General features: G+C 38.4%; 1 protein-coding gene across 5 annotated transcripts in view; it reads left to right on the forward strand.

The window, feature by feature from the left end:
• Positions 1 to 27,557, forward strand: part of ZNF385B (zinc finger protein 385B) — a 159,508-nt gene that overhangs the window by 67,543 nt on the left and 64,408 nt on the right. The window contains exon 1 of one of the 5 annotated variants that reach the window (XM_085066329.1): positions 4,589 to 4,708. The exons of 3 other annotated variants lie outside the window; for them this stretch is intronic. In XM_085066329.1, coding sequence (XP_084922455.1) covers positions 4,699 to 4,708 — 10 coding nt within the window. In that variant the 5' untranslated portion in view covers positions 4,589 to 4,698. Of the gene's footprint in view, positions 1 to 4,588; positions 4,709 to 7,880; positions 7,903 to 27,557 lie in introns of those variants that run through there. One more of the 5 variants, XM_085066330.1, reaches the window with a different exon arrangement.

Here is a 27,557-nt window from a genome sequence, read left to right on the forward strand (position 1 = left end):
ATTTCAAGAATATGCTTGCCATGAGACATCTGCCTTATGCATAATCTGGGGCAGAGTTAAATATTGCTTTTCTGATTTCTCCTGGAGCCAAACTTAGTGAGGGCTGGATGACAGGGAAAGGAAGAGCTGTAATACATATATAACTGGATGTGTGGATGTCTTTATGGGGGTTAAGGTTTAAGAGTTCAGGAGAATACAGTTGCTTGCCTCTGCTTTGAACCTGTGTCTGTATGTACCACAATTCACTGTAATTAACGTGATGAGGGGAAAAGACTCAGAGAATAACTGAAGTGCTTCGATTCAGTTCTTTTCTGTTCTGTTTCTGGAAAGCCCTGGGAGTTTGTAATGTCTTGTGAAATTTATCTACTACAAAATTTAACTGTTACTCCCTGGACATATGCTTGACCACATCTGTTCTGTGTGCCTGTACAGTAGGATCAGGTTGTTCTACCTCACTTCTAAATTCAGTTTTCCTCCTTCAAACTGGGATGATTGTTAGGGATTGTATTAAGTGCAGTGTATTAAAATGCCACTCAGGTGTGCGAGGTGGATATCCCAGCATGTTTGACAGTGCACTGGTATTCTCCTGACAAAGGTACCTCACCTTGGCTTTGAGTCCTGCTTTGAATTTTAGAAGCAAATTATGGGTGATTTGGTACTACCTATGCCTCATAAAATTTGGATTACTGATCCCTTGTTACAAGAGGTAGGGAGGGTAGTTGTTTTTTTTGAAAGGTCATTTCTTTTACATACAATCACTGGTTTAAGTTAATGTCTCTGGAGGGTGCTTCTAGTTCATTAGCCTGATATTCCACATATCATTACAAATTCATTGAAATATTCATGATATTAATTTTATCTGAGATCATAACAGTAGCATTTTTCTGCTGAAAACATACGTGAAAATATTTGATGAACAATATGGGTAGTACAGTAACAATAAGGTCAAACCTTAGCTACTAAGTTTTGTCTTTTTCTTTACTTTTATGTTATTACCAGACATAGCCCATTCTTTTTCTAATCTGCCCTTTTGTGAAAATGTGTTGTAATAATTCTGTGTGTGAATAGTATATGGTGCACTGACGAGAAAACCTTGAGAACAGGAACAAGAAGCCTGAAAGGTTGCTTGTGCATGAAAAGCAAAGAAGAAGACCTAAAGGATCCAAGCGTGGCTACTGAAGGAAGCCTTTTTTGAACTTGACAGTAGGATGCTGTTATTGCTGTTTGGCACTAATCTCTACAGAAGTCCAAACTGCTAAATTTTGGACTTTTTGGAAATATTCTTTTTCTCAGTGCTTAATCTGAAAATGTATCACATCTGCATAAACTGTCCATTTCTCTTCAGTCACATCCTGACAGTACAATTCTCCAAATTTCTAATCAGCCAAAATACAAGCATGGCATATTCCAGTCTCCTAGGGAGAGTTGCCTGTATCAAAGCAGTGTGGAGGGAGAGCATGGACATAGAATCTAAGTGAAACCATTTTTTGTGTAGTTGTTGATGGATTCTGGGTGACTTCTCCTATTAAAACCTGTTAGCTAGAGATAATAAGTAACCTACTAAAAGTGCTCAAAATGTCACTTCTCCAGCTTCCACATATAAGAGAAAAGGCACAGGGGAAGAATTTAAAGTATCAGCTTTGGTTTAAAAAAACAAAAAAGCCAACACCTGAGCATCTTGGCAGTTGAGCTGTGTGTCAGCTTTTCTTTCTTTGACCAGACAGGAGCTGCTTGTGAATGACACCTGAGCACATTTGCCCTCAGATAACCTCTTCAAGAGGCCTTTCCTTTCTTGTAGCTCTGAGGTTCTAGTGTGCATAGTTTTGTGCTCTCTCCCTTCCCCTCACTTAGATGTGTGGTGTAGGTGTGACACTTGCAGTGAACAGTGTACCTCTGTGTTCTGGAAGGTCAGCACCTCATAGCTTCTTGGAAGAAAAATGCGTTCATTTTTATATTAAATTTACCATTGTTCTTTGCTTGTTTTACTTTCATCTCAATGTTGTTGCTTTCTTTTCATTTCTCCTTCTGCTATAACATTTGCCCTTTCATTGCCTTCTTCTTGCACATATTATACTGTCTTTAAGCCTTCCCCCCACACCTTTCTCTTTTGTATTCCACTTTCTCCTCTTTCTCGTCCAGCTACCTATCCTCACCCTTGTGACTTCTTCATCTATAATGCAGTAGCTGCACGACCTCCTCAGACTGTTGTTGTTCCAGAAGGAATTGCTGCAGTTCTGCTTTCCCTCTCACCCACAGCACCTCTGATGTGCTTGCACAAGTGCACTGCATGCCCTCTATACCCAGAGTCCATCATGCTGGTAGTGTGGAGAGGCATCCCGTGCTGTTCTGGATCTCTCAAGAGGCCTTCTCAGAAGAAAAGAGTCAGGGCATCTCCAAAATCTTGGGACAGTGGCTGGCAGTTGAGTCGATGGGAGTCAGTGCTGTTTTAAAGGGAGGGGAAGAGAGAGCTATAGTTAAAACTGTGACTGTTGGTGCTTGGAGATCCCATTTCAGATGTGAGCTAGAGGGCAGGCTGGCACATTAAATCTGAGATCAGTGTGTCCCAAGACCTTCCTCTGAAACCACGCTCTGGTCTGCTGTGAGACAGGGTGTTAAATGTCATATGTTATATGTTAAAAGAGAAATAGAAAGGAGCTACAGCACATTAGACTAGATAAATGGTTAAAACTAGTGGATTGTAATGGTTTTAGCAAGAAACTATCAAACACTGCCAAAAAAAGAGACACTGCAGTCATTGAGCAAGTGGAGGGAGTGAAGGAACTATGCCTACCAGTTTGGGGGAGTTACAGTCCCTGCTGTTTTGTCTTGCTGTAATGCATAAACCTACTACATGTTTATAGAACGTGTAAGACACCTCTGCACTTAACAGTGAAATTAAAAAAAAAGTCCTTCAGTCATTGCAGAAAATGCAATTATTAATACTATTATCAGCATGAGAGAACAGAGTATTTATTGAGGATACTGGTCATCTTGTGAAGTCATCAGAGTCTATATAAAACCCACATAAAGTTTCACAGAAGTTTGGTCTTGCCAATCCTAAGTGTGCAATGAGAATGAGTCACATCTTCCAAGATTTGCTTTAAAATCAGAGAGGTTTATTTTTAATTTGGTTTGATTTTTATTTGCCTTTTTATGTCAAAGCTGATTCATTTTTTCCACTGCTAGCAATGCCCATAACCTTTTTTTTTGTTTGTTTTTAAGGGACTTTTAACAAGAGTACCAAATATTTCAGGACATGTAACAAAATTATGTAATTGCTGCCAAGGCATGTTGGCAGGTAATTATCAAAGTAATCCCCCATTAGTGGAAGGGAGGAGTAGGAGGTTGTAGAATAAAATAAGATTGAGTGAAATTTTCGTATGTGCTGTTTTGAGTAACCAACAGTCACATACTGGAGAAGAGTGTTGTCACTGGAACAATATACTTTATTCAGGGCTGGGTACAAATTTAATCTTGTCACAGAAATTCCGTGTAGTATTTCTAGAGGCATGGAAATTTCTTCCAAGAAGTTTACGTTTCAAAGCCATCTTTTACCTCTCATTCCTTCACTTCTGTAAAAAACAAATGAGAAGATTAAGTAAATCTTTATATATTAAAACAAAGCACTACAGTGGAAGGATTTTATACAAGATTTCTTCTGTAATCTTTAGTTCTCTGTGAGGAATTATCTAACATAACTGCAAACTGTATCAGGTAAAAATCTGTTCCTAATGATCTTGGATGTCTTCTCTTATTTTAATTTTTTTTAAAAATTTTATTTGTAATAAAACTTTTTGTATGAAATATCCTTACCAGGATGTGCTCGGAAAAATTCTTTTGAGGAGGCAGAAGTTCTGTGCAGACCCCAGCTGAGGTGTACTGACACAGCACATCCCAAAGGGAGGGGCTGCAGGTTGGAGAGGCTCTGCTTTGTTTGAAGTTTATGTTTTGAGTCCCAGCTTTGAGATTATGTGCCTCCTGCCTCTATAATATGAAGAGGGGTATTTTTCCTCTTCATAGCAAAGGTTAATTTTGTGCAAATAGTCTGTGGTCGATTTTACTGGACAGTAGGTACTTGTCATGGTAGCAGCAGCATTCTAAATGTCTTTATTGCGTTTCCAATTTGGTGACTTTTGAGCTAAATTAAAAGTCCCAAACCAGCTCCTTGTTTGTATTCCTTTAAATGGAGTCTTTTGTATCAAAGCAGACAAATTTAGCTTTAATGAAATTGAGCATTATGGAAAGATGGGACATTTACTTTTGCAAAACTTGCCTACCATTTAGATTTTCCTTGATACACTGTATTAGCTCTGTAAGGAGTTTTTCTCTTGGTGAAAAATAGGTAACCAATTTAAAACCAACTGCAGGATAGATATATTAAAATATATTAACTTTAAACATTTTAGAGAAGTGACTACTTTCTCCTTTTTTTAATAATTTTGTTACCTCAAATTAAGGTGGCACCGGTGCTGCCTGTCTGCATCACTTGTTTATAGCCTGAAGAGGTATCATTCACCAATGGGAGTGAAGGAAAGTGTCCCAGCAGCTTTGTGGGGCAAGACATATTTCTCAGCAGCACCAGTTCAAACCCTGCTCAAGGCTTGCACCAACTCAAAAAGGAGCTTGTGAGGACATTCCCTTTGCTAGATCTATTGTGCAGAACTTTCTATTCTGCTGAACTAACTGTAGAGGAGAAACATGCTGCTGGGTAAGTAATTCCATGTGGAGGTTGAAATCTGTCTTTCAGGCAGCTGCATAATAGAACGCTGTATGCTTGCTCCAGCTGTATGGAAGGAGAAATACAGGCACTGTTTAGCTGATTTATTTTTAATAGCAATCCATTAGTGAAAGCTGTGCTCATTTGCTGCAGTTTAGGAACTGAGTAGTCAAATTTGGAAATCTTAGCACTGTGGGTGACTGTGATCTATTTTTTTAGATACTTTTTATCTTTGGGTAAACTGCGTCAGAGAAATACAAATGCCAAAATCAGCATTTGAACTTTTTTTTTCACCTGTTTAGATGGTAATCATGACATTTTCTGAAGGAAGGCTCTAAATGAAAATTCTTGTTAGTAAGTCCATTGGAAGAATGTAGTTCTTAAATATGAAAATAAATGTTTCTTGTTTGTGAGCCTGCTGATGGTTCAATATGGAAAAAAATCCTTGATTACTGCATGTCTTTAATTCTCTTTTATCATTATGCTGCTAAAACCTCTTGACTAATACTATTTATATAATAAATTTAATAAGCACAAATAGTAGTAGCATTTGAAATAGGGCATGCCTTCATGTGTATTTTAAAGAAAAACTTGAAATTATTAAGTTTATGAATTTTTAATGTGTTGCAGATTATACAGTATTGCTTAGCTATAGTGTTAAAATGTGCATGATGCAGTCAAAAAGTTCCTCTTAGGATTCCTTGTTAGGTCAAAGCCATAAATTCTCTTCTTCTGTCCTCAAAGTCCTGTTTATAGTTAGATGATTAGCTTGTAGAAAACACTTTTTTTTTTTTTAATACTTTTTTTTTTGTACAAGGCAACTTTGACTGGAGGAATGTCATTGGTAGTTTTTTCAGCTGTTGAAATAAATAGTAATAAAATGATCATCTTCTGGGATTTGAATGTTTAAATTACATTTTATTCTGTGTAAGTACAATCATCTTGCTATGAGGTAAATTACATTTCATAGGATGCCAATGCTTTTAAAACTACTCCTTATAATTCTCTCTTTTTTTCCCCTAAAACTGATGTGTGATTATTGGCCATAATTTTTGGTTACTGTCACTTTATTTAACTTTCTAAAGACAAGAAAACGGCCTGGAGAGGTGTTTTCATAAGGCAGAATTTAGGATTGGTGCAGAATTTAGCTTAGTGTGGTTGAATTGATGAGATTTCAGCAAATTAGGTTGCATGTTTGTATGTGCTTCAGGACTGTTAATCCAGCTACTTCATAAGCATTTATGCCTTGTCCTTCTTCTCTCCATATATGTGTCTGTAACATTGTTTCTGTTTTCTTTGGTGATCACAGTTTTGTACCTTGGGTGCTGGATTCTTTGTTGTAGGGGATTCCTTTCTGATTTTTCTGGACCTTTGCTTCTCTGTCATTTTGTGTGTTCAGATACAGTCACAATAGTAATCTGCTGTGCTGCACAGAAATAAATGTTGTAGCAGGTTTAACAGAGAAGCCTGAGAGAAATCTGGTGATTTGGTTGTTCCTGTTACTCACTTACTCGATTTCAGGCATCTCTATTTAGAAATTTGTTAATTCTGTCTGAAATTGGAGCGATCCACATCTTCCATGCAGCCTCAAGATGCTTTCTTAAACATCACCAGACACTGTTTCCCTGTGCTGACATTATCATAGTAATGCCTGGATTCACATTTATCTTTGGCTTCCCAGCATGGCTCATCTGAGAGCCCAGAGAATGGGCCATTCTGCTGGGCAGTGCAGACAGCCCAAAAATCTTGTCCTGCTCCTGTCTCCTGGGAGGCCAGGCATAGGCAAGGGCAGCTCCTGCTGGCCAGGAATTCATCGTCTGTCTGCAGCCTTGGCTAGCGGGAGGCAAGCCCAGAAGTGAGAGTCCAAAAATTGGTGTCAAGACTTTGGGGACAGATGGACTGGGATGAAAGCAAAAGAGAAAATTCTGTGTATTCAGAAAGTGAAAAAACCCCCAACAGAAACAAAACAAAATAAAAGCTCAATGAACAAAAAACCCCCAAACCAACCAAACTCAACTAACCAAAGAAATCCCAGTTTTAGCCCTTCAAAACTGCTTTATGCAGAATGTGCAGCTCTTTCACACTGAGAGAGAGAATCTGTTGAGAAGGGAATCCCAATAAAACTTGGAAACTTGTGCACCAAATACGATATGAATTTTGACAAGAGCTGAGCAATACAAATGCTGGCAGATGGGAAAAAGGTGTGACCCATGGTGGTGGCAGTGACTATCCTGACCCTGCTTTTGAGGAAGCAGGCACAGGAGCAGAGTCACAGGGACAAGAGGCAGCAGTGGGGGTCAGAAAGGGTCCTGGAAAGGGAGGGGGTGTTTGAACAGGACTCTGAACTTGGGGGAGGTGTCTGGGTAAAGAAGGATAATCCATAAGTACAGAAGTAATCTGTCATCACTTTCCCAATGATGTCTCCTAAAGATAATAATTTAAAAAGGAAAGATGAAACCAGCTTTACAGGTAAGCAAGAATTTCATCAATGCAGCACTGGTAATGAACAGTGTGCAAATAAAATTATGAAAAAGTTTGCATTTAGAGAGATGAATATCCCAGATACATGTACAGATTTCTTGATTTTGCAAACAAAAATTTGGGTTTGTTCAGTACTTGAAAATTTGGCCTTTGGGGAGAAGATACTTTTATGTGCTGTAATGCTAAAATGCTTTGAGCAAAGTTTAAAATCATATTCTATAACTGCAGAGAACATTTGACATCTTTTGGAATGACTTATTCAAATATCCTTACGGTTGATGGTGTATTCATATTTGAATAATTTCAGGAAAGATTCATCCAAAGCTGTTTCAATCCAGTACTGCTTTAAAGAAACAGGAAAATATAATCATTTCATCACTTAAAGCTGCTTAAACCTTCAGGGGAAAAAGGGTTACTACTTAAATTTCAGATGAAAGGAGTGTTTTGTGAATTCATCTGTGTCATGTATTCATACCTGAATTAAAATGAGCCATGATGCACTGCACCTTCTCAGGAACATTACATAAACTTCCTTGTTCTAAAACATGCACAAGTTCAAAATGTGCAAACAGACCTGAAAGAAACTTTGCAGTAGTTTCTCCACAAGCAGGAAGCCTAATATTTACACAATAATCAATAGAGTAAAGAGCACGGAGACAAGCAGCACTCTCTCCTACAAAAGCTAGTTTAACTGGTGAAAGAAGGTAGGATCTATCTGAACAACCACTTTCTTTTAGTTAGACCTGTTCGGTTGGGATGGGTTTGGCTGGAATTCTGCAGAACCTTGTTGGCCATGGTTTGGAGTTGTGCAATTAAAACACTGGATTGTTTTTTATGATGTTGTATTTGGAACAGTTTTCTGCTGCTTTAATTTCTGGGATTTTGATCAGGTCTTTCTGTAGTGTTTTGGTGAGACTGTAATGAAGATCAGTTAAAAATCTGATCCTGTTACTGCTTGCTTTGCAGAAAAAATTAGTTTCTTTATGCATTATTTACTTATATATTTCTCTAATTCTTTGCTGTCATGTTTATTTGTTTGTCCTGTGTGCCTTCAGGGAGAATTTTGTCCTCACTGTCGGCAGGCAGGTAAAGTGAAGCAAGAAGGCACTGACCTCAGTGCAAACCAGAAAGGGACAAGACATCTTGGACAAGGGACAATATACTTTTATTTCTTATTCTTCTCTGATTTGCAGGCCTAATATTATTATTTTGCTATAAAAGTTGGCAATTTTCAATTCTGGAAAAAAGTTGCTGAATCAAGGAACTTGTAAAAGGAAGCTAAATATGTACTCTTTATGCATCTTGTTTTCAACACGCTTCCTGCAAGAACTCAGAAAAATGTGGTTTTTCCTTAAGTTCAGTGAGTAGGAACAATTGCTAGTCACATGTGCTACCTACAGAGAATGCTACCTACAGAAAGTCCTGCCTGTCCTCAAACCCCTGGAAAAAACCTGTCCATTGGAATGAGAAGAGGCAACTGGGGAATTGGCGCCGAGCTAAACTTTTTTGGTTTGAGAGTGGGCGTTTTTCTCTCTTACCCTGGCAATCTTTTTCACTGCTGCAGTGGTTGTAGAGGACCAGGTGTGTGAAGGTGGTGGGTGTGGCATGAGCTTTACAAGTAGCGCTCACCTTTCAGAGGCTGGCCAGGGTTTCTGGGAAATCTCTCTGGGGCAAACGTGAGCATAAGGAAAGATGTTTTTCAACGCTTCAGAAGGTACATCAATAAATAAAGGATTAGGTGGACAGGCTTAGCAAATTCTTTCATATACCAACAGTCAGTGAAAGCATGAGAAATTCCCTCAAAATTTTAAGAATCCATTGCAGTGGACGGCATCAGATAATCTTGACTTGGCAATATCTATCAGTTTTAATTTGTTCAAGCTTATATGTACTCAAATTACTTATGAAGCTGTTCTCAGAAGTGACTTGAAATTTAAAACAATAACAAAAATTTAAACTAGGAAGGAAAATTTCAGCTAATAGCTGACAAGTTACTGAAAAATGTGGTCTTCCAGTAAAAAGTAATGTGAAAACCTCCTAGTTAAATGTGTTGTCTGTTGTGGTAATACAAACCAGACAGTTTACTATGTATACTATGTATACTATGTATACTATGTATACTATGAAACCAAATTTGATTTTGTAGTCTTTGTGGTTGAAATCTCTGTTTTATTAGGTCATTTCATTAACAGTTATTACCAAAGAGAAATGTACCTCATTTCAAAGGGCAGTGTTCCCCAAAGAACTTTTCTATACATCCTCCAGGCATAAATCCACACCAATGTCCAGTGTTCCCTGATAAAGCAGATTCCTTCATTTGAAGAGGTAGGGACTGGTATGACAGTGGTAAGTGCAGTTATCCACAAGTGATGAAGCATCTCACCATGACTAACACAGAGTACTTCCTGTATGTTATTTTCAAAACCCACCTGTTAGCCATCCTGGATCTTCATGTCCACGCAAAACTTCATTTGGTATTGCCTTCTTTTTTAGCACCCTGCTAGTATGGCTGTGCTTGTGTAGTACTAGTATAAAAAGAGAGACTTTCATGTGTAGCTAAGATACTACTTCTGAAGTGATTTTTAATTTTTTCCTCTGTTTTTGGCAGGTATATACACAGTAACTAAAATGTGTGTCCTTGCTGATGCTGTGCTTTGTGCTAAAATAAAGTTGATAAGTACAGAATCAGATTATTCTTTCCAGATTCATATGGGGAACCTGAGGAAAGACAGAGCTTTCAGAATGGAGGAAAGAAAATTGCTTTTTGAACTCTTCCCCTTTGTCACCGCACAACAATACCTGCACTGTTAAATGTCAATGCATTTGCCCAGTGCAAAAGAATGCCCAGGTTTACCTCCCTATATCTTGCCCTTGTTACCTGTATTTCTTGTTCTTGTTCAGTGAACCATTCAGTCATACCTTCCACCATATTACACAAACCCACCATGTTGCTTAACAGCTTGGAATGGTGTCCTTAAGCCTGTAGAATAGCCTATTTTAATTGACTGAGAAAAGTGAAGCCATAAAACAAACCACTGTCCATCAAAAATACTAAACTTGTCATAGAGTTCTGTAGTTGTGTTCCATTTAAAGTACTCTGTGTTCATTCTTGTAAATAAACCGAATTATAATATATCCCTGTATAAAATATCTAAATGTAGAAATAGAATAATAAGTATTGCACACTGTGGAGACATAAGTTACTTTTATGTTGCTTAAGATTACTTAGGAATACAGTCCTACAGTGTTATTAAGAAAGTAGTTCTTGCTGACAGGTATTAGGAGGACTTCATGAAACTAAAGGGCAGAATGCAACAGTTACAGCAAGAGGCTAGTGAGTCAGCCGTAGATCAGCTTTTCCTTTAAAAACTGGGAAATATTTATAAAGCAACATCAAGTGATTACTTTAAAAAGGGGATGTGAAAAGACACAATTTTGTCTACATTCTTCATTGTCTACATTCTACATTGCTTTTTTAGATATCTTTGTGTTTGTTTGGGTTTGTTTGTTTTGTTTTGGGGTTGTGTTTTTTTGGCAGCTGCAGGGGGTTTAGTTTAACTGAAAAGTAGATGCCAAATCAGAAGAATTCTGAAAAGGTGGCTAATTCTTCATAGTGTTTGGCAATACTCCCAGGCCTGCTCTCAGGTTGATTCATCTGTTTTATTTCCAGTGCAAAAATGAAGCAGTTTTTTGATATTAACAACTGTTCTTGAGTGACTTGAGATACCATATATTAAAGTCTGTCACCATGTTGTGGTGGCACAGCTGAAAGAGGCAGAAATGTCAATGTTAGGTCAAAAAAGCACTTCTGAAATGGTCTTTGAAAACTTGGCACTGACTTTGTGAAATGGCAGGTAGTAGCACAGCAGAACAAGAAAGCACACAAAAAGAGAGTAATTCAAAGTGTTAAAGCTTTTGAAAAGTTTGAGGAATAAAGATAGACTCAGTCCTATGGTTTAAGTGAAAAAGTAATTATATGCTTATGTGATTTTGATGGCAATGAAAGAGTAGCTGTTCAGCCAGTAAAAGATGTTGGGAATACTGGGAGGGGAGAGAGTCAGGTGTCCATCTCTCTTTCCTAGTCTTTTTATAGTGCATGCTATATGCTGGGCTATAAAGCTGAATGATCGACCAGGTTTTAGAATGTTCCCTGTGAATGTTGTCCTTTACCTTTAAATTTTTATAGTGTCATGCTGGCTTTATTGGAAGCTTTGCTGCTTGCTGCAGTGGAATGAGGAGCTGGCCCCTGAAGTGGTATATTGTATTTCTGACATGCTTTAAAACAAAAGGCTGATCACCATCTCCACTGCCTATCAGCTGCTTCAAGTGCTGCAGGTCACACTCTCACAGGGTTCATGCTGCAGCTCAAAGTGTCGTGGCTGGCTTGCTCAGGGTTTATTTTTTACTCATGTGATTCCTCTGAGGCTGGTGGAATTAATCTAATGGACAAGAGCATATGTGAGAATAGAAATAGGATCAGCAATCCACAAAGTCTGGTCTTTGTCCAATTTAAATGAAAGATAAGTAAATTCTTAGAAGGGGGTGTATTTTCATTTTAGTTTTGCATCTTGAGTGCAGAGGAAGTCTGTGGGGAGTGATGTACATTTCTGATTAAGTGGAAGTCTAGCTGTAGAACAAAATTATTCAGTTTTTCACTGAGCATACTCAATAGTAAGGGATATACTTCAAGATCAGTGGTGTTAGACACTACATAATTACTCTGGCTCTGTGCTTTTTAAATTTTAAAATTATGGTAATTATCACATTTAAAATACATTTTATAAGTTTTAATATTAAAATACAATTGAAATACAAGTGAAACTGATATTGAAACACGTGAAAATACCCTACATTCACTAATTTCATTACTTTCTGATCTTCCTTTAAAAGTCCTAAGCTATTTGGTTTTCCTGCCTTTCCCATGGGTCACTTGCCTTTTGCTTTATTGAATAGATTGCTTTGGATATTGGTTTTCCCAATATTAAGCTTTTGAAATACCATTCATTTCTTCCATCTCGTCATTCCTAATTATAACCACAGTGTATCAAACTAAGGGACACTCTTTGCTTATAGTATTTATGCCTCAAACATTTGTGGTGCAGTGAGGGGTACAGATAGTAATTTCCTGTTAAATTAATCTGGGTATTAGAGGTAGGAATTTCATTCTCTGGTTGCATTTAAGAGTGTAAATAACCTCATTAAAATTGCCTATGTCAAGTCATCTCACAGGTACCTTTTGAGCAGTGCTTTCCCTGCAGTGGAGTTAGTCAGTGGTGGTGTCCTGGTCGCCAGGATCACAAAGGTCACACTGAATATTCTGCCATTTGGGTGTTGCTGTTCCTTTGTGTGCAGTGCCCTTGGATCTACTTTTAGTGGCATTCTGTGTGCATCTGCGGTGCTTTGAAACGCCTTTCATTACATAGAAGGCCTTTAGCCAAATGCTGAGTTCCAGCAGCTGTAAATGGTATCACTTACTGTTTCAGCAGTCTGCTTTCGGGACATTAAGAGCACTATCATTTTACTTTTTTGAGTCCCTGTTTTGTTTGAGTTTGGCCATTGAGAAAAAGTATCAAATAATGAAAGGGATGGGATCCTATTACAGCTTAATAATAGTGAAACAAACAAGAAAACAAAAACAACTGAATAACCCTCTTTCTTTCTATAGGATTCCAACTGAAGTAAACGTAAAGACTTACTACACTGTGGTGTGATACTTAAGAGGTAGTACTAGTCTTAATGTTTCAAAGATACATTACCAGGATCTGAGCAGCATTTTGATTTAAAAGGAGTGAGCAGCTTTTGTGAACTGGGAGTTGATTACAGAAAAACTAACCACAGAATACACATTAGAACTTTCTGATACTTGGTCTGAATAGGAAAGATTCATCCAGGTACATTTAACATGCTGAGTCTGTAAACCTATGGATTTATTTTGCTCCTAGTTGGAGGGCTAGTAGTAAGATTTGAAAAATCCTTCCGTTACAGCTGCCTGAGAAGTACTTTGAGAGGTTGTTATGCAAGTCTAACAAAAATGAGAATCTCAGCACTGTCTTTGCTTTTTAAAATTAAACAAAGGAAATGCTTCTACTTATAAGAGAGGAATTGTTTCTTGTAAATCCAAGCATCAGGGATTGAAATCCGAGACCTTTAGAGCAAAGAAAGTGTAAGAAATATTAAGAAGCATAACGAAGTTTCTACAAAGTCGGTATTTTGTATCCAATTGTGAGTCATTCAGTACTTGAAAGTTATGTAATACTGTCAATTATGAATACAAATCCAGGGGGAATTTTAAGGCCTTTCATCAGAATTTTAAAGCCATGATACCCTAAGGATTAATTCCTTCAGGAAACATGAAAACACATAATGATGTATCTGCTACTGACCTCTGAGAAAATATACAAACTCTTATTTAATTGCATCTGGAATGATTGTTACACCAAAAGGATCAAGAAGATGAAAGATGGACTTTGTAGAAAGGCAGCAAGGTTTCTTAGTCTGAACTATTGCAAGAACATTGTGTGGTGGCTGCGGCAGCTTTTCCACGCTCTGCCCAGGGCCCCTTGCTCCCAGCAGCACTGCAGCTTCTCTCTGCCAGACTTCCTGGGGGAAAGTTTCCTACATCTGTGCCTTCACACCAAGGAAGTAATCTTCTCTCAGACTAGTGCAGCAAGGAACTCCTTAGCTAACACAGCAAGACAGCAGTTAAATCGTTGCTTTTAGTGTTTATTGCTAGAAGTTGATGGATGACCTGTGGGTGTGTTTGCCAGTTTCTGCATCGTTTTCATAATTTGATTTGATACTTTTTAAAATTTTATGTATTTGACCTCTGTTTACTGTTTGTCTTAAATGTAGCTCTTCCTCTGCACTTGTGCAGTCTGAAAGCCCTACTCCTTCACCCCTGGTTTATCCAGATATTGTTCTTTATTTAAGGTATTTAAAATAGAAATATAGGAACTGAAATACTAGGCAAGCTGCTATTGCAGCAAGTCAACTGTTTGTAATTAATTAGAGGCATTAATTTTTTTTCTTCTAAATCTAGTTGTCATGTGAAAGAAAGCTTCATACTCAGTCTGAAGAAGTTGTGTCTGTTTTTTTCTCAGGTTTTCTTAAATGAATTAAGCTATGCTTCACACAGATGGTAGTGCAGTGTATTTCACAATAACTTTGTGTGAATAGTTACAAGTTTTAAATACACACCCTTTCATAAGCCTCACATATTAATCTTCAAATGAAACTTGTCCTTGGCATTATCAGTTTCTTGCTTTATTTCTTTTCAAGTTCCATCTGGAATTCTTTAATTAAAAATTCTTTTCCAAAAGTCTTTTCCCTATAAAACAGTCTTTCCATATAACTCTTTAAGTTGAAACATTCTATTTCCTTTCCCATCACACATTTACTTACATTGTGTTTCAGGGAAGATTTACTGTTCCCAAGGTGGGAGCAATTCCAAACATATTGGATAAAAATACCACTGGGGCTGAGTTTGAGGCTGCCACTCAACTTATTCCCTTTTCTCTTTGAGTTTTACCTAATTTGATGGTGTGTGGACTTCTTTCCCTTCCATTCAGGCTTTATTGTAGGGGCACAAGGATCAGAAATGCCACTGTGTTTTTTATTATTATTTGCATCATCATGGGAGGTGGTGGAGTCACCTTCCCTGGAGGTGTTTAAGGAAAGACTGCATGTGGTGCTCAGTGCCATGGTCTGGTTGACAAGGTGGTGTTTGGTCATAGCTTGGACTCTGCTGATCTCAAAGGTCTTTTCCAACCTAGTTAATTCTGTGATTATTTTTATTATTATTGCAATCAAGATTTGTCTTTTCCCTTCATGTCTCCCTTTCAGAGAGGTGTGGAATTTGGCTTGGCAATCTGTCAGAATTGCTGTGCCAGACGGCATTTCTCTGTCTGTAGCTGGAGCTGTGTGTTGGCTCAGATTCAGACTCCAGCAGTTGCTGCAGTGTGGGTGGGGTGGTGCCCAGGTCTCAGCCTCCTGCTGCCCCTGATGGGTGCTCTTCCAGCGGGTGCACTGTGTGCTGCTGTCGGGTGTCCCTGTCACAGGGGGCTGCTGCCTCTCTCCTCCATGGAAGGAGAGCACTTTCTCTTTTTGAGGTGAGCTCTTGTCTTGCTGGGCATCTGCCCAGGTCAGTTGCCTAAGCTGCGCAGTCTCTGTGATTGAACAAGCCTGGTGCAGGACCTGCTGAGGCAAAGCTGAGGCTGGACTAATGAAACTACTGAGAGTGGAGCTTATTCAAAATATTGTCTTGCCCTCTTTTTGATGCAGTTGCTTTTATTTTCCCACTCCTACTGTTTGTTGTTTTGATTGTGGTTTGCATCGTGTCCTGTAACCCCTTGATGAGTGATGTCTGAGATGCTGAATTCTCTTCTGCCTCAAGTGATAGAAAAGCATTTCCTCAAAAGAACCAAAATTTATTGTTTTTTAAGGATTTAATTTCCACTTTAAGTACCTTTTCTATGGATCAGAGAATTTTTAAAACTAGAATCAATCTGTGTGTTTAATTTCAGTTTATCATTAGAATGTTCTCACTCAGCTGGAACCTTCCAAGCTGGAGGAACAGACCTCCACTGTTACAGCCTGCCTGTCCTCTCATATATTAACATTTAATATTTTTGCTACTGTGTGAGCTCCAAAGTCAATTCAAGGCTCCTTAGTAAAAGCAGATTTTGTCCGATGTAATCGAAAGCTCATGATTGACCGTGTGAAATGTTCTTTCTGAAGTGTCAACAAAATGTATTTTGGCACAGAGGCCAGGCTGTTGAAAGCTGAGGGTTCTCAAGAGGCTCTGGTAGAGGTGAAAGAAGCCTCAGGTGGGATGTCAGGGCTGGGGGGAGCTGAAGCAGGGGAGGCAAAAAAATTCAGTGCCTGGGAAAGGGCACGCAGGAGACTTCCAGCAGGGAGGCCTGGTGAGGAGGAGGAAAAATCACTTGTCTGTTTTTCTCCTTTTCCTGTGCATGATCCCCTATTACTTGTTGTCTTGCTAGAATATTCCTCCTGACTGTATTATCCTGCACCTCGTGGGAACAGACTAGTCAGGGTCTGCTCATGGGGCAGGAAATTGAGGGCATAAAGCTGCTCCTGCTGCTGCAGGAGCATCAGGCAACCCCTAGGAATAGGCTTTGTGTTCATGCTTCTGCTAAGGTGTTGGGAGTAGGGCAGCAGTGTCAAGTTGAGGGTGAGGGGAAGGCTCTTGGATAGGAAAATATTCTTTCAGCTGTCCCTGACAGCTGCTTGCTTTGTCTATGGGATGGCTTTGCAGGATAAGGTTCTGATTTATTGCATTTTGTTTGTACCAAACCAGGGATAATCTGCTATTTATAATTATCCTTAGAAATTCTCTGATTCCTCAACAACAGGATTGAAGATGGAAAAGGTAATACTTTCATCCCATGCATTCTGTCCACTCAGGAGCAGGAGCTGTGGGGAGATGGAAGGATTTCCAAACCTAGGACTGAAAGGAATCTGAAAGGTGCCAAGTATGCCAGGGCTGAGTGCCCTCAATTCCCATCAGTTGCAAGCTATGCTGTAATATGAGTTAATGGATTATGAGCAGAGAGCAGTGGGATTCAGCTGTTAGTCTGAGCTTGTGCACATAGTCTGTGCAGGAAGGATTGTTCTAGGGGGAAAGCAGATCTGTATGGCTAGAGGAAAAAATTCGAGGAGAGGATCCCTGGTATCTTTTCCTAGGTTGTATTGTGTTTCTATGGATGAAGCAGTACTTTGCATGAGGTGGTGAAGCACTTTACTTGGTGTGGAAGATGAAGCATGAAACTTCTTTATTACCTATCATTTTGAGACATAAGAAGAGAAAAAATATATATAAGAAGAGAGAATAAGGTAAGGGTCTTTGTGTAGTGACTTTTATCTTTCAGGATATGGGACTGGAGTCAACTTCTGCTGTGTTTATCTCTTGTGCCACAGCAGGGAGACAGTCTCCTCTGCCTCTTCATTACCAGCAGAACTAGACTGGGCAGGAGGAAACACAAGGCTCTTTTGTCTTTGGGTTGTTTTTTTGGGGCAAGGCTGACTCAAAATTTAGTATTGAAAATAACTTCCATAAGAACCTGAGACTCCATAGTGGCAAGTAGCGTCCTATTACTAAAGAATAAGCATTTCTCAAGCGTTAAAATTGCTGTTCTGCTGTTCCTTTGTCTCTATGGCAACTTAAGGCGTAACAACAAAGCAGTAGGTGATGTTGTCAGCCAAAAATCTGTAACATTGAAGTGATTGTTGATAGCAACAAAGTGGATGCCAGCTCAGGGTCACTTACAGCCAGTAATTGATACTGCCCCTATGGCTGAAGTACAATACCATGGGACATTTTGAAGCAGAAAATACACCAGAAAAAGTAAGGTTGATGCAATTAGCAGTTTTTATAAATTATACATGAGGTCCTGCTTTAAAATTCAAAGCTGTGGTTTCCCTTCTCTAATGGAACGAATTGCATGAAAAGTGAAGAGCTCCTTGTATGTACAATACGTGCCACCTGGAGAGCAGGTCGAGCTTTCTTCTCAGTTTCTTGATGGAACAGAGAACGAGACCTGCTTTAGAAAAGTGGGGTCAGTTCTAAAGGGGATAAAAGTTAAAGTTCTCATCTAACTTCAGTGCTGATGTGAAAAAGGAAGTATGTTAAAAAAGGCAGTGCTTTTCTTACAAATAATAAAAAGGGGTTGGGGTGGAATTCTTATTAGTTTTTGATCTTAATCTCACGGTGCTAGGGATTTGGGTGTTTTGCTGACATGTAAAATAGAAAATAATTCATGGGGAAAAAGCTGTGAGAAAGTCAGAGTGCTGGAAGCTAACTATGAGAGAAAAAAAATTTTTAAAGGATGATTGATGTTAAAGCAGGGAGAATAGCAATCACAGTAGTTTTTATAGAGACATGCTAAATAAGGAAATCCATTCTTAAGAAAAAGTAGTGATGGATGTGTTAATGAAAATTATTATTTTAAGTAATATTTGTCTGATATTTGACAAATCTATATGAACTGCTGGTGCTGGATGTACTGTGGGAATTCTGCCTCTTAATGTGTATGTACACATGCTGTCAGTGCAGTGTGTACCAAGACACCTTTTGGATTCTTGAATTAGCTGAATTTGAGTGGCACTTTCTCCAGTAAAGTATCACATTAGAGCTCAGTATTTTATAAAAGTCTCACCACATTTATTGAACACGGGGTTCCCCATTGTTTGAACTGTCTGTTACCAAAGGCTTTTCTCCTCTGTGAGAAAGATGGAGGATGGAAAGTGCTCCCAGTTGTTCTCCATAGCTTACTTGCTAGCATCAAATAAAACCCATTTTAATGCAGGCAAACAGAACAGCTTCATTCACTGCCAACAGCACAGGACACCATCTGATGTCTGTTTCAGACTTCAGAGAACTGGACAGATACTGATCTGGTCCTTGGTTACTTATGGCTCTAGTTACACCTGTTTGCCCCCTTCTTAAATGGAGATAAAATTAGTGTATTTTATTTACTTTCTTGTATTCTAATAATTTAGCCTGCTTGCACTATGAAACACATTCATCTCTTGCTGAAAGTTTGATTTCCTTATTTGATTTCTTTGTCTCAGATATAAAAGCTTTCTGAGCAGTCTTTTTCTTTCCAAAGTGTATAGAGAAACCCAAAGAATGCATTTAATTCAAATAAAATAATGGAGTTTTTGAAGTTCCCAGTTATTCAGACTTTCTTAACACTCTTCATGAAACTGAAATTCTAACCTACATCATTGTCAACCTTTCATATGTCAAAGTGTTGTGTGACAAAACTTAAGGTGAGATCTTACAGCATTTGTTTTTTTCTTTTTGCTCAATGCTTCTTCTGCTGTACAGTTTGGGATCAGATCAGCTTAAGGGAGCAATGCAGCCACTGTTGTGGTTTACACTGGAACATTTCAAAGGAGAGCACTGTTACAAGCTGTTTATTACTTGGTGTTAACAGCTCCCTGATGATCTTGTGAAAAGTTCAGAATCAGTTTGAATGAATTAATGAAATCTTTGTCTTGCATCTGTTTTTCTATATTTTTTTTAAGTTTATACAAATACGTATCTTTCAAAACGTGGATCACTTAAGGAAGTTGTCTTTGTGGTCAGCACTGATGCAGCTCTCTACAAGGGATCTCTTCCAGATCATGGCTTGAACTTTGTGCGAAGCTGCAATGATGAAAAGTGGAATATTTTACAGGAGCAGACTCTCAGGACAGCAGGCCACTATGGCTGGGGTGGGGACCCTCAAGGCAAGGTCTCCTGCTCTGCTGTGAGAGCTGCCAACAACCGTGGGCACATGGCGCTGAGGAGAGATACCAGTGAGATGGGGAACAGTAAGGCACCCTTCATATTCTGCCAGTTCTGCTCTCAGCACATCCCTGTGATGTCAGCAACTAAGAAAACTGTTCGTGCTTCCTGTCAGCTGGGGGTCATTGCAGAGAAATTCACAAGTGTCATGATTTTGGTAATTTTTACTTTTAACCTTCTCATTCATTTTGAACTATCTCATCCAACTATCTGTAAAGTAGTACAAGATGAGAGAATGGTGGGAATCTATTTAAGAGTGAAATAAATTCCTGATGAGTCTATAAACGAGTTTAAAATAAGTTCCTGATGAGGTTAATTGATATGGGTCACTGGAAGTGGAGGTCTGTAGTTGCCAGGTCACTTAATGAAATGAACTTTCTTTTTTTTTGTTTTTATGAGACAGGATAACAGCAGCTCTTGAGACTGACAGGCTCCTTTTAGCACAGTGGTTGTAATGCAGGTACTGGAGAGGTTTCTCTGCACCTGTTTGCTCTCCTGAGAAGCACAGGTATGTTTGTAAAGGTGCCCAGTGTATGTCTGTCATAGGAACTGAAGGCCACCAGGAAACTCCAGCCTGGTCTCTAACTGAGCAGTCAGTATCCACTCAGGCTTGATTCTGCAAAATTAAATTTGCTAGCTCAATCAGTGAAATTTTATATCCCATTCTGGTCCCCTTCCCTTTGCTTGAATCTTTTGGGGGGCATTTCCCCTTTGACATGTTGTATGTGTTAAATCTCACTGATTCTCTAAGCTGTTCAATCTACAAGCAAAGTTATTATTGTCTTAAGTCCAACCTTATAAACTCTTCTGAAAACTGGAAGTTGCATATGATTCTTTTTTTTTTGCTATGATTTATCACCAGTGACAAATCTTTTGCAAGCCAAATACATATTTATACTTCTGTAACTATAGCTTTTCCAGCACAAGCAAAACATGGAGCAGTGGGACTCCAACCTTCAGGGAAAGGGGGTCCATATGTCTATATTGTTCTTACCACTATTAGAACAATTCTTTCAACGTCTAGTTGCTATTGAAGGATGAACCTTGAAATGCCTAAGCAGTTGTTATGATTCCATCAATTAGTCTGCTAATTATTTTCCCCCATATTTTCTTTTAAGTAATTAAAGTTCCAGACTATGAGCAAGACCTTGACATTTGTCATAATTTTCTATTTATTCTGCAGATATCACATAGTCTTCCCAACCATTCCTTTAAACTGTGACATGTATTAGGGATTTCTGTAGCTTCTCGTCAATAGATCTGTTAAATGATACAAGGTTTTTTTGAGATACACATGTGTATAGAAAATATACCAAATTCCATGGCGCCAGTAGCACTCCTCTTTTTTTTTTTTTCCTCTTTTCCTGCCAGCTTTTCACTTACCTGTACTTCTTTTTGCTCTGAGTGCTATTTTTAGTAAAGTGATTTTCAAATAATGTGGTGTTTGACTGACATTGTAGATTTAAGGTAGAATTCTTGTTTTATTTGATGTAGATGGATTGGATGACTTGAGATTGTCTAGCCTTACTTTCCATGATTCAGTGATCAGAATTTAATCAAAATGCTTTGATATATGTAGTAATAATAACTGAAAGTTGCCATCACTCTAGAAAGAGTAAATACAAATTCTTTGATAGATACCTTGCTTTGTTGTGACTTGCACAAATCCTAGTGTCCCTAAATGAAAGCTCTTTCAGCTTTTGCTGATTCAGCTCACAGTGCTTTTTCATGCTAGCTAATTGTTGCAGTAGATGTAAGGGACATGGCAACTAGCAGCTGTGCTCAGTGTATTTTATCATGAACTCTGCTAGGAATGCATTATGGAAAATTAGCATTTAAAATCAGATACAACTGATATTTGGGAATAAAACTGTAAATCTTGTACTTACTGCGAAGATAAGCAATGCTGCTTCTGACTATGACGCATGTTTGTCCTTAATATGAAAATAAAAGTGTTCCATGAACAAAAGCTCCCAGTTTCATTACAGCTGTGGAACTTTCCATTTCATGTGCAGTGGTAGCATGACTCTGTACAAATTGCTTTGACAAAAATAGTATTTATATAAAGTGGAAAATTCCACTCGCAGAGTGAGAGAGAATCTTAGCAACCTTCTTTTCCCAGAATTTGCAACTGCTGCTGTATTGAGAACTACTAAATTGTTCAATTGTCAACAACCAGATCTGACAGAAGTGTAAAAGTTTCTCTGCTTTACTTCTCTGTAGGAATAGGTACATAATTTCAGAGTGATACTGTTAGTGTTTATATTGTCTGCTGCACTTCAAGTGAAAAAGACTGCAAGTACCATCAGAAAATAAAAATGCAAATTTGAAACAGAAATAAGTGTTCTTGTTTCTTAAGCTAAAGCATTTTACTTCTCTATACAAGGAAATACAGAGTTATTTCTATCTATTTACATGTTATAATGCTGAGGTTTTGACAACTGTGTGGAGGAAGGACCCACTTTTTTGCTGTAAAATGGACTCAATACAATACATTGCAGTGGGGTTATCATTGATGTCAGCTGGTAAGATATGCTTGTGGTTTTGTTTGCTTCTGTTAAATTTTGTTTTATTGGTCTCTTGATCAAAACTCATGATAAAACTTTCTGAAAGACATAACGTCCTTGAAATGAGGAAAGGCTAGGCTTGTACTTCATAAAATAATAGTTTGACTATCAATACCTTATTGCAAATTGTCTTTAATGACTTCAATCATGGTACCCATTGCTGTTCTTCTAATCCTCTCCTTGCCAGTGCAGAATTGCTTCTCTTGTGCATAGAGCACTGTTTTATTCTGTCTTGATATAAATGCATGTGCTGTTGAGAATCTCAAAATCTCTTAGGAGATTATTTCCACACTTTGGTTCAGCTAAAAAAGGTTGCTGTCGTAAACATCAAATATCTCTCAGAATAATCTTGGTGTCAAGGAGCTTTTCATGATGTTCAGACCTGTTTTTCTCACTTACATCTTTTTATTTCAGTTCTCATTATTCTCCAAAACCTTTCAGAATTCTTAATCTCAGAGGTCTTTTAAATACCTGCACCCCCTCTAGCCTCTGTATCTGTTGTGTATTGTTCCAAGGATGTCCATATTTAACTTCTTGTGTTTTCTAGACTTCCCAGAGCTTGCTTTACCTCAGTCTCTTTTCAATTTGTAAATCCTTTTCCAGTTAAAAGGTACCTGCTGCTCAGTACAATAAGCATTATCAGATATGGACTTATGGGTCCTACCTTTTTGTAAGAGGTACAGGGATAGTTTGAGCTTTGTCTTTCATGCTGTGGCCAGGTTATTAGGCTTCTTTTAGGCTTTTTGCTCCTTCACCTCCATTGCTATTCTGGCAGGTCAATCCCTTGCTCTTTCAACTCAAATGTTATTTGGAAACACATCAAGCGTTTTTACTATTTATACCTTTTTCTTATATTTCTCACTGCATAACCAAGGGCACTAAAGGTTTTTCTGACAAAAAGTCCAGATATTTTTATTTTCTGTAGATTTTTGTCCAAGTCCTTTTAACTCTGCATCACTGCCTGAGAGAGTGATTTATCAATCTCTACTTAGCCCAACATATGAAGACTAGGTGGTTTTAGACTGATTTCGATTTTCTCCATTGTTATATTTGAACATGTATGTATAGAAATAGAAATACTGGGCAGTGCTGATCATGTTCAAACCACTGTTCTCGTAGACGCAGAAGTTTGCAATCTCAAAGTTAGCTGAAGTTTTCTAATGCTTGCCACACTAGGATCCAGTTGCTCTTACAATTTATTCTTATTCCCATTTTAAGTTAATTTTTCCTATCCTTTGTCATGGATCCCAAGAAATAATACTTTGCTGCAGGTGAGCACCCATGTCACAGGATAACTGCTTCTCAGTTTGTGTTGGAGACATGTCCTCTTTTTTTCATGTTGAATGATTGCTCTTCTGAAGTCCTTTGTTGCAAACAATGCTGTTAAACCTAGGGAAAAAAGAAAATGTTTATGGCTATTCTGGCTCCAGCGTTGTCTAAGGACATAGCTATCTTTCTTTCTTTCTTTTTTTTTTTCCCAGCTGAGGCATCCTTTGTGATATTCAATTCATGTTGTATTCCATAATTCAAATGTGTGTTCCATAAAGCATTTAAAATATGTGGCATAAATTTCTGTTCTTTTATAATAGAAAACATATCTGAGGATTAAATTGAATTTCACTTTGCATGACTTTTTTTTTTTTTTCGGTGTACCTTTCAAACGTGTTTAGTAGAAGATGTTTGAATTTCATGTCCTGGGGAAAAGGTGGTGTACAAGCCTGAATTTCTGTGTTGGCAGAAAATGGTAGGATTAAAAACTGTCTTTGCAGAGATGGTGAAATGGACCTTAAACTAAAAAACCAACCAACCAAAACTCCAAACCACCAAAACTTGATATATGTTGCATCTTTGAGGTAGATTTAGAATAACTTACATTTTTCCCATAAATCTAAATTTTCTCCTATTAGGAAATGGACTTATTCTTCTATTTCCTCCACTCTGAATATACTTTTTAATATACCTAAGAATCTTTTCCTTTGGAGCTAGCTAAGGTCATCATGCATTTTCCTTGGCACAAAGGCAAGTTAAGGCTAAGTTCAGTTATCTGATCTTCTTTCTGCTGACAGACATATACTGTAGTAATGGAGAAATTTCACCCAGGCACAAATCAAATAGTTCCACAGAACTGCTCTCAAAATTCTGGGAAAAGGACACAGAAATAACAAAGGTATAGGTACCACCAGTGGAGCTAGAGTGAGATCACTTGTGCTTCCCCTGGAGGTGACTGTGTTAAAAACTGTGGGCACCTTCTGTGAATGATTGAACTGCAACTGCAAAATGCCAGTTCGGAGCTGCCTGCTTAATCACCTGCTTAAGGAACTCCAGCTTCTGAATTAGGGACTTGGGTTGGAACCCTTTGGTTATATGGCACTGAATGTATTCTGGTTTCACTCTGAAAGGCTGTATCTGTTGGGAATATATGTGGCATATTTTAAACCCATTCTGGAATGCATGATGAACTGTGAAACTGTGTCTGGTGTATCCACAGAAACATATAAGCTTTGACCTTAACTAAGGAGCCAGTGTTTCCTCCCTCTCTTTGCAACCTTCTCTTGCCAAATTTCGAATGCCCCTGTAGCAGACATTTATGTAAGATGTTACAATTCAGACATGTGCAAGAAAGGGCGGGAGAGCTGCAATGTGTAGTCCAGTAGATGTGGTGATAGAGGAGTGGGTGTGCTGTGATGCTCTCCCTGCATTCCAAGTCATACTGCACCACTCCCTTGCTGGGCTCCTCCTACAAGTGCTGCTCTGGGACTGCCAATTGCTCACCTCTTTCCAGTCAGTGATGGCACTTTGCATGTTCTCCCTGGGTTCCTCTGCAGCAGTTTGAGAACTGTTAGTCAGCAAAGTGCATGGAGCAGTTTCTGTTGATGTGGTATCAAGCTGAAAACATGCACCTGGTAACAAATACTTTGGTACCTTGTCTTGCTGTTGCTCTGCACTGGGAAAAGTTCACTTTAATGTCTGCCCTGGCAGCTGCTGCTTCTTCACAGAGCTTCTCTTGCTGAAGTTATTCAGCCAAATATCACACTTGTACTGCTCCTAATCCTGGTGATTCTCTGGACTTAAAAGGAATGATGACAGATTTGCACCAGGGTAATAGATCCATATTTGAATTACTTGCCAGTTTTGTACATCACACATCATAGCTTCAGGTCTTAAGTTTATAAAAGCAGTACTGCTTCTTTTGGTTTTGTAAATATAGGCAATTAAAAGGGAAAAGCAGAGCTATATAATAGATAAAGTATTTTTAAGATTTCTTTATGTCTAAACATATTCTCATCAAATGCATTCAACTGTGACTTCAAAAATCTTACATGAATAATTCTCTCCCGAATAATCTGGGTTGCATTTCAGTGTTTTTGCTCTCCCTTTTGCTGAGATGGCATTACAGCTACTAGAAACATCACTGGGGGTAGAAGCCATGCCTTTGCAATAGCACTATTGTTCCTCCCTGGTGCCTTTTGCCAGTTTTTCCCACTTCACAAAACCAAAACACCCTTTCTTTGATTTACATACTTTCAACTCTTATTGTTAAGCTTTGAATATTTTGGAAATATAAAGTCATATTGCAAACCATATTCTTTCTGTGAAATGTGCTTTGCCTTTCAATCAGAAAAACCTCTCTGCAGTGTTGCCAAGCACAAGGTATGAAGTGAGGTTAAAGATGTGTGGTACTCTTGAGAGAATTAATAAGAATGTTTAAATATCAATTTAAAGCCCAATGATTGGTAATTTAAGCACATTCTTAAATCAGGCATCAGAACAGGGGAGAAAAAAAAAAGTGAAGGGCTCATTGCTTCTTCCTCACTACTCAGAATTATAGGCTCAATTATTTACCACTGCATATAACCAGGGATTTAGAACTGAAAGGGAAATACACTATCTGTTCAGGAGAAAAGCTGGACTGGAACCTTTATGCTGCTCAGATTCATCTTTAAACTAGCATTTAGGATACTGAATATGAAGTATTGATTATTGCATTTAAAATTACAGTGAAATCTTACACTTTTTTTTAAGATAGGGCAAAGTTATATTTATTAAACTGAGGGTGAGTTGCCTTTTAGAAGAAAAAAATGACAGAAAAGCCATCTTGCCTGGTTTTTAAGTTATGCCACAAAATGTTGCTGCATGATAATACACCAACCAGTAGTGAAAGCAATTCTGAAAAGAGGATTGAGTAGTTTTTTTTCTCTAAGATATCCTTATCAAGATATTTCTTTTTATCAAGCATACTGTATGGGTTTGAAAGTTCTTGCAGAGAAATCCTTGTAAAAGCACAGCTGCAAACTGTCCCATGGCAGAGGCAAGTTAGGAAGTGTGGCAAGAATGATTTGGCTAAACTATAAAATTCTTACAGACTCAAGTGCAAGAGCTGTATGTATAGGTAGGAAATAGAAAGGGATTTAAATTGTTAAGAATGATGGAGAAAGGGCAATGTGAATCTGTAGGAAAAAAATAGAAAATAAAATGAAACTGAAATAAGCATCAAACTTAAATCTTTCTGTAAGTGCACTTAAAATACTTACAGAATACCAAATTAAAAAGTGGATTGTTACTGTGAAAGTAAGGAAAGCCAAGGAGTTTGGGTTGCATGGTTCCAGTTTTTAATTACTTTGTGTTAGAAAGATCAATTGTGTTCATGTGACAGTCATCAATACAAATAACAAAAGCCTGTAAGAACAGGTCAGAGTGTCTCGATGATCCAGAATCTTCAAAGCACTGGCTCTGACAGGCACACCACAAGGATACTTGCAGGGATGAAAATACAGATCTGTTGCTACTTGTGAAGAGATTCCAGAGCACTGAGAGAGCTGCTGGGGTCACGGTAATTTTACAGGAGAAGAACAAACAGTAATAGGTTATCTTCCCTTTAAAGAAAAGGAAAAATTAATTTTGCCGAAGTTTGTGGGGGAAATGAGGAGCTGAGTAATAACCAATGCAGCACGTGAGCAGGAGTCAGTATTGTGTGAAGGCAGGACTGGATTGCTGGTTTCATAAGGTGCACTTGAGTTAACACTGCTGTGTTGTCAGCTTGAGCAGATAGCATCCTGAGAGAAACAACCAGAAACTCAATGTGGCAGGCATGAAATTTGACTGTTACACTTCAAGATGAGGGCTAGTTCAGATGAGTCTGGATGAGACTAAGATGCATCAGTGCTCACAAAATTTTTCTTTTCTACTGCTCCCATCTTGGTACTCTGTTTCAGAACCATGACTTCAGCTCGACCAGCTCACTGGTCTGCTTGAAGGCAGGTTTGTCTTTTGTTGGTTTGTGTTTGTTTACAGCTGGTCTGATTCCCTGTGCTGGCTCAAGGGGAGTGTTAGGGCCAGGGGGCAGTGGAGCTGCCCAGCCTGTTCCTGGTGTTGTGATGGAAAGTAAAGATGCAGACACAGATGCAGGCTTTATGGCACATTTCTTAAAAATGCTTTCACACTTCTGTTTATTTGTCTTTATTTTCAGCATAATGTTTGATTT

Source organism: Lichenostomus cassidix, chromosome 7 (genome assembly GCF_008360975.1).
Source record: "Lichenostomus cassidix isolate B80296 chromosome 7, HeHo_3.0, whole genome shotgun sequence".
NCBI lineage: Eukaryota > Metazoa > Chordata > Aves > Passeriformes > Meliphagidae > Lichenostomus > Lichenostomus cassidix.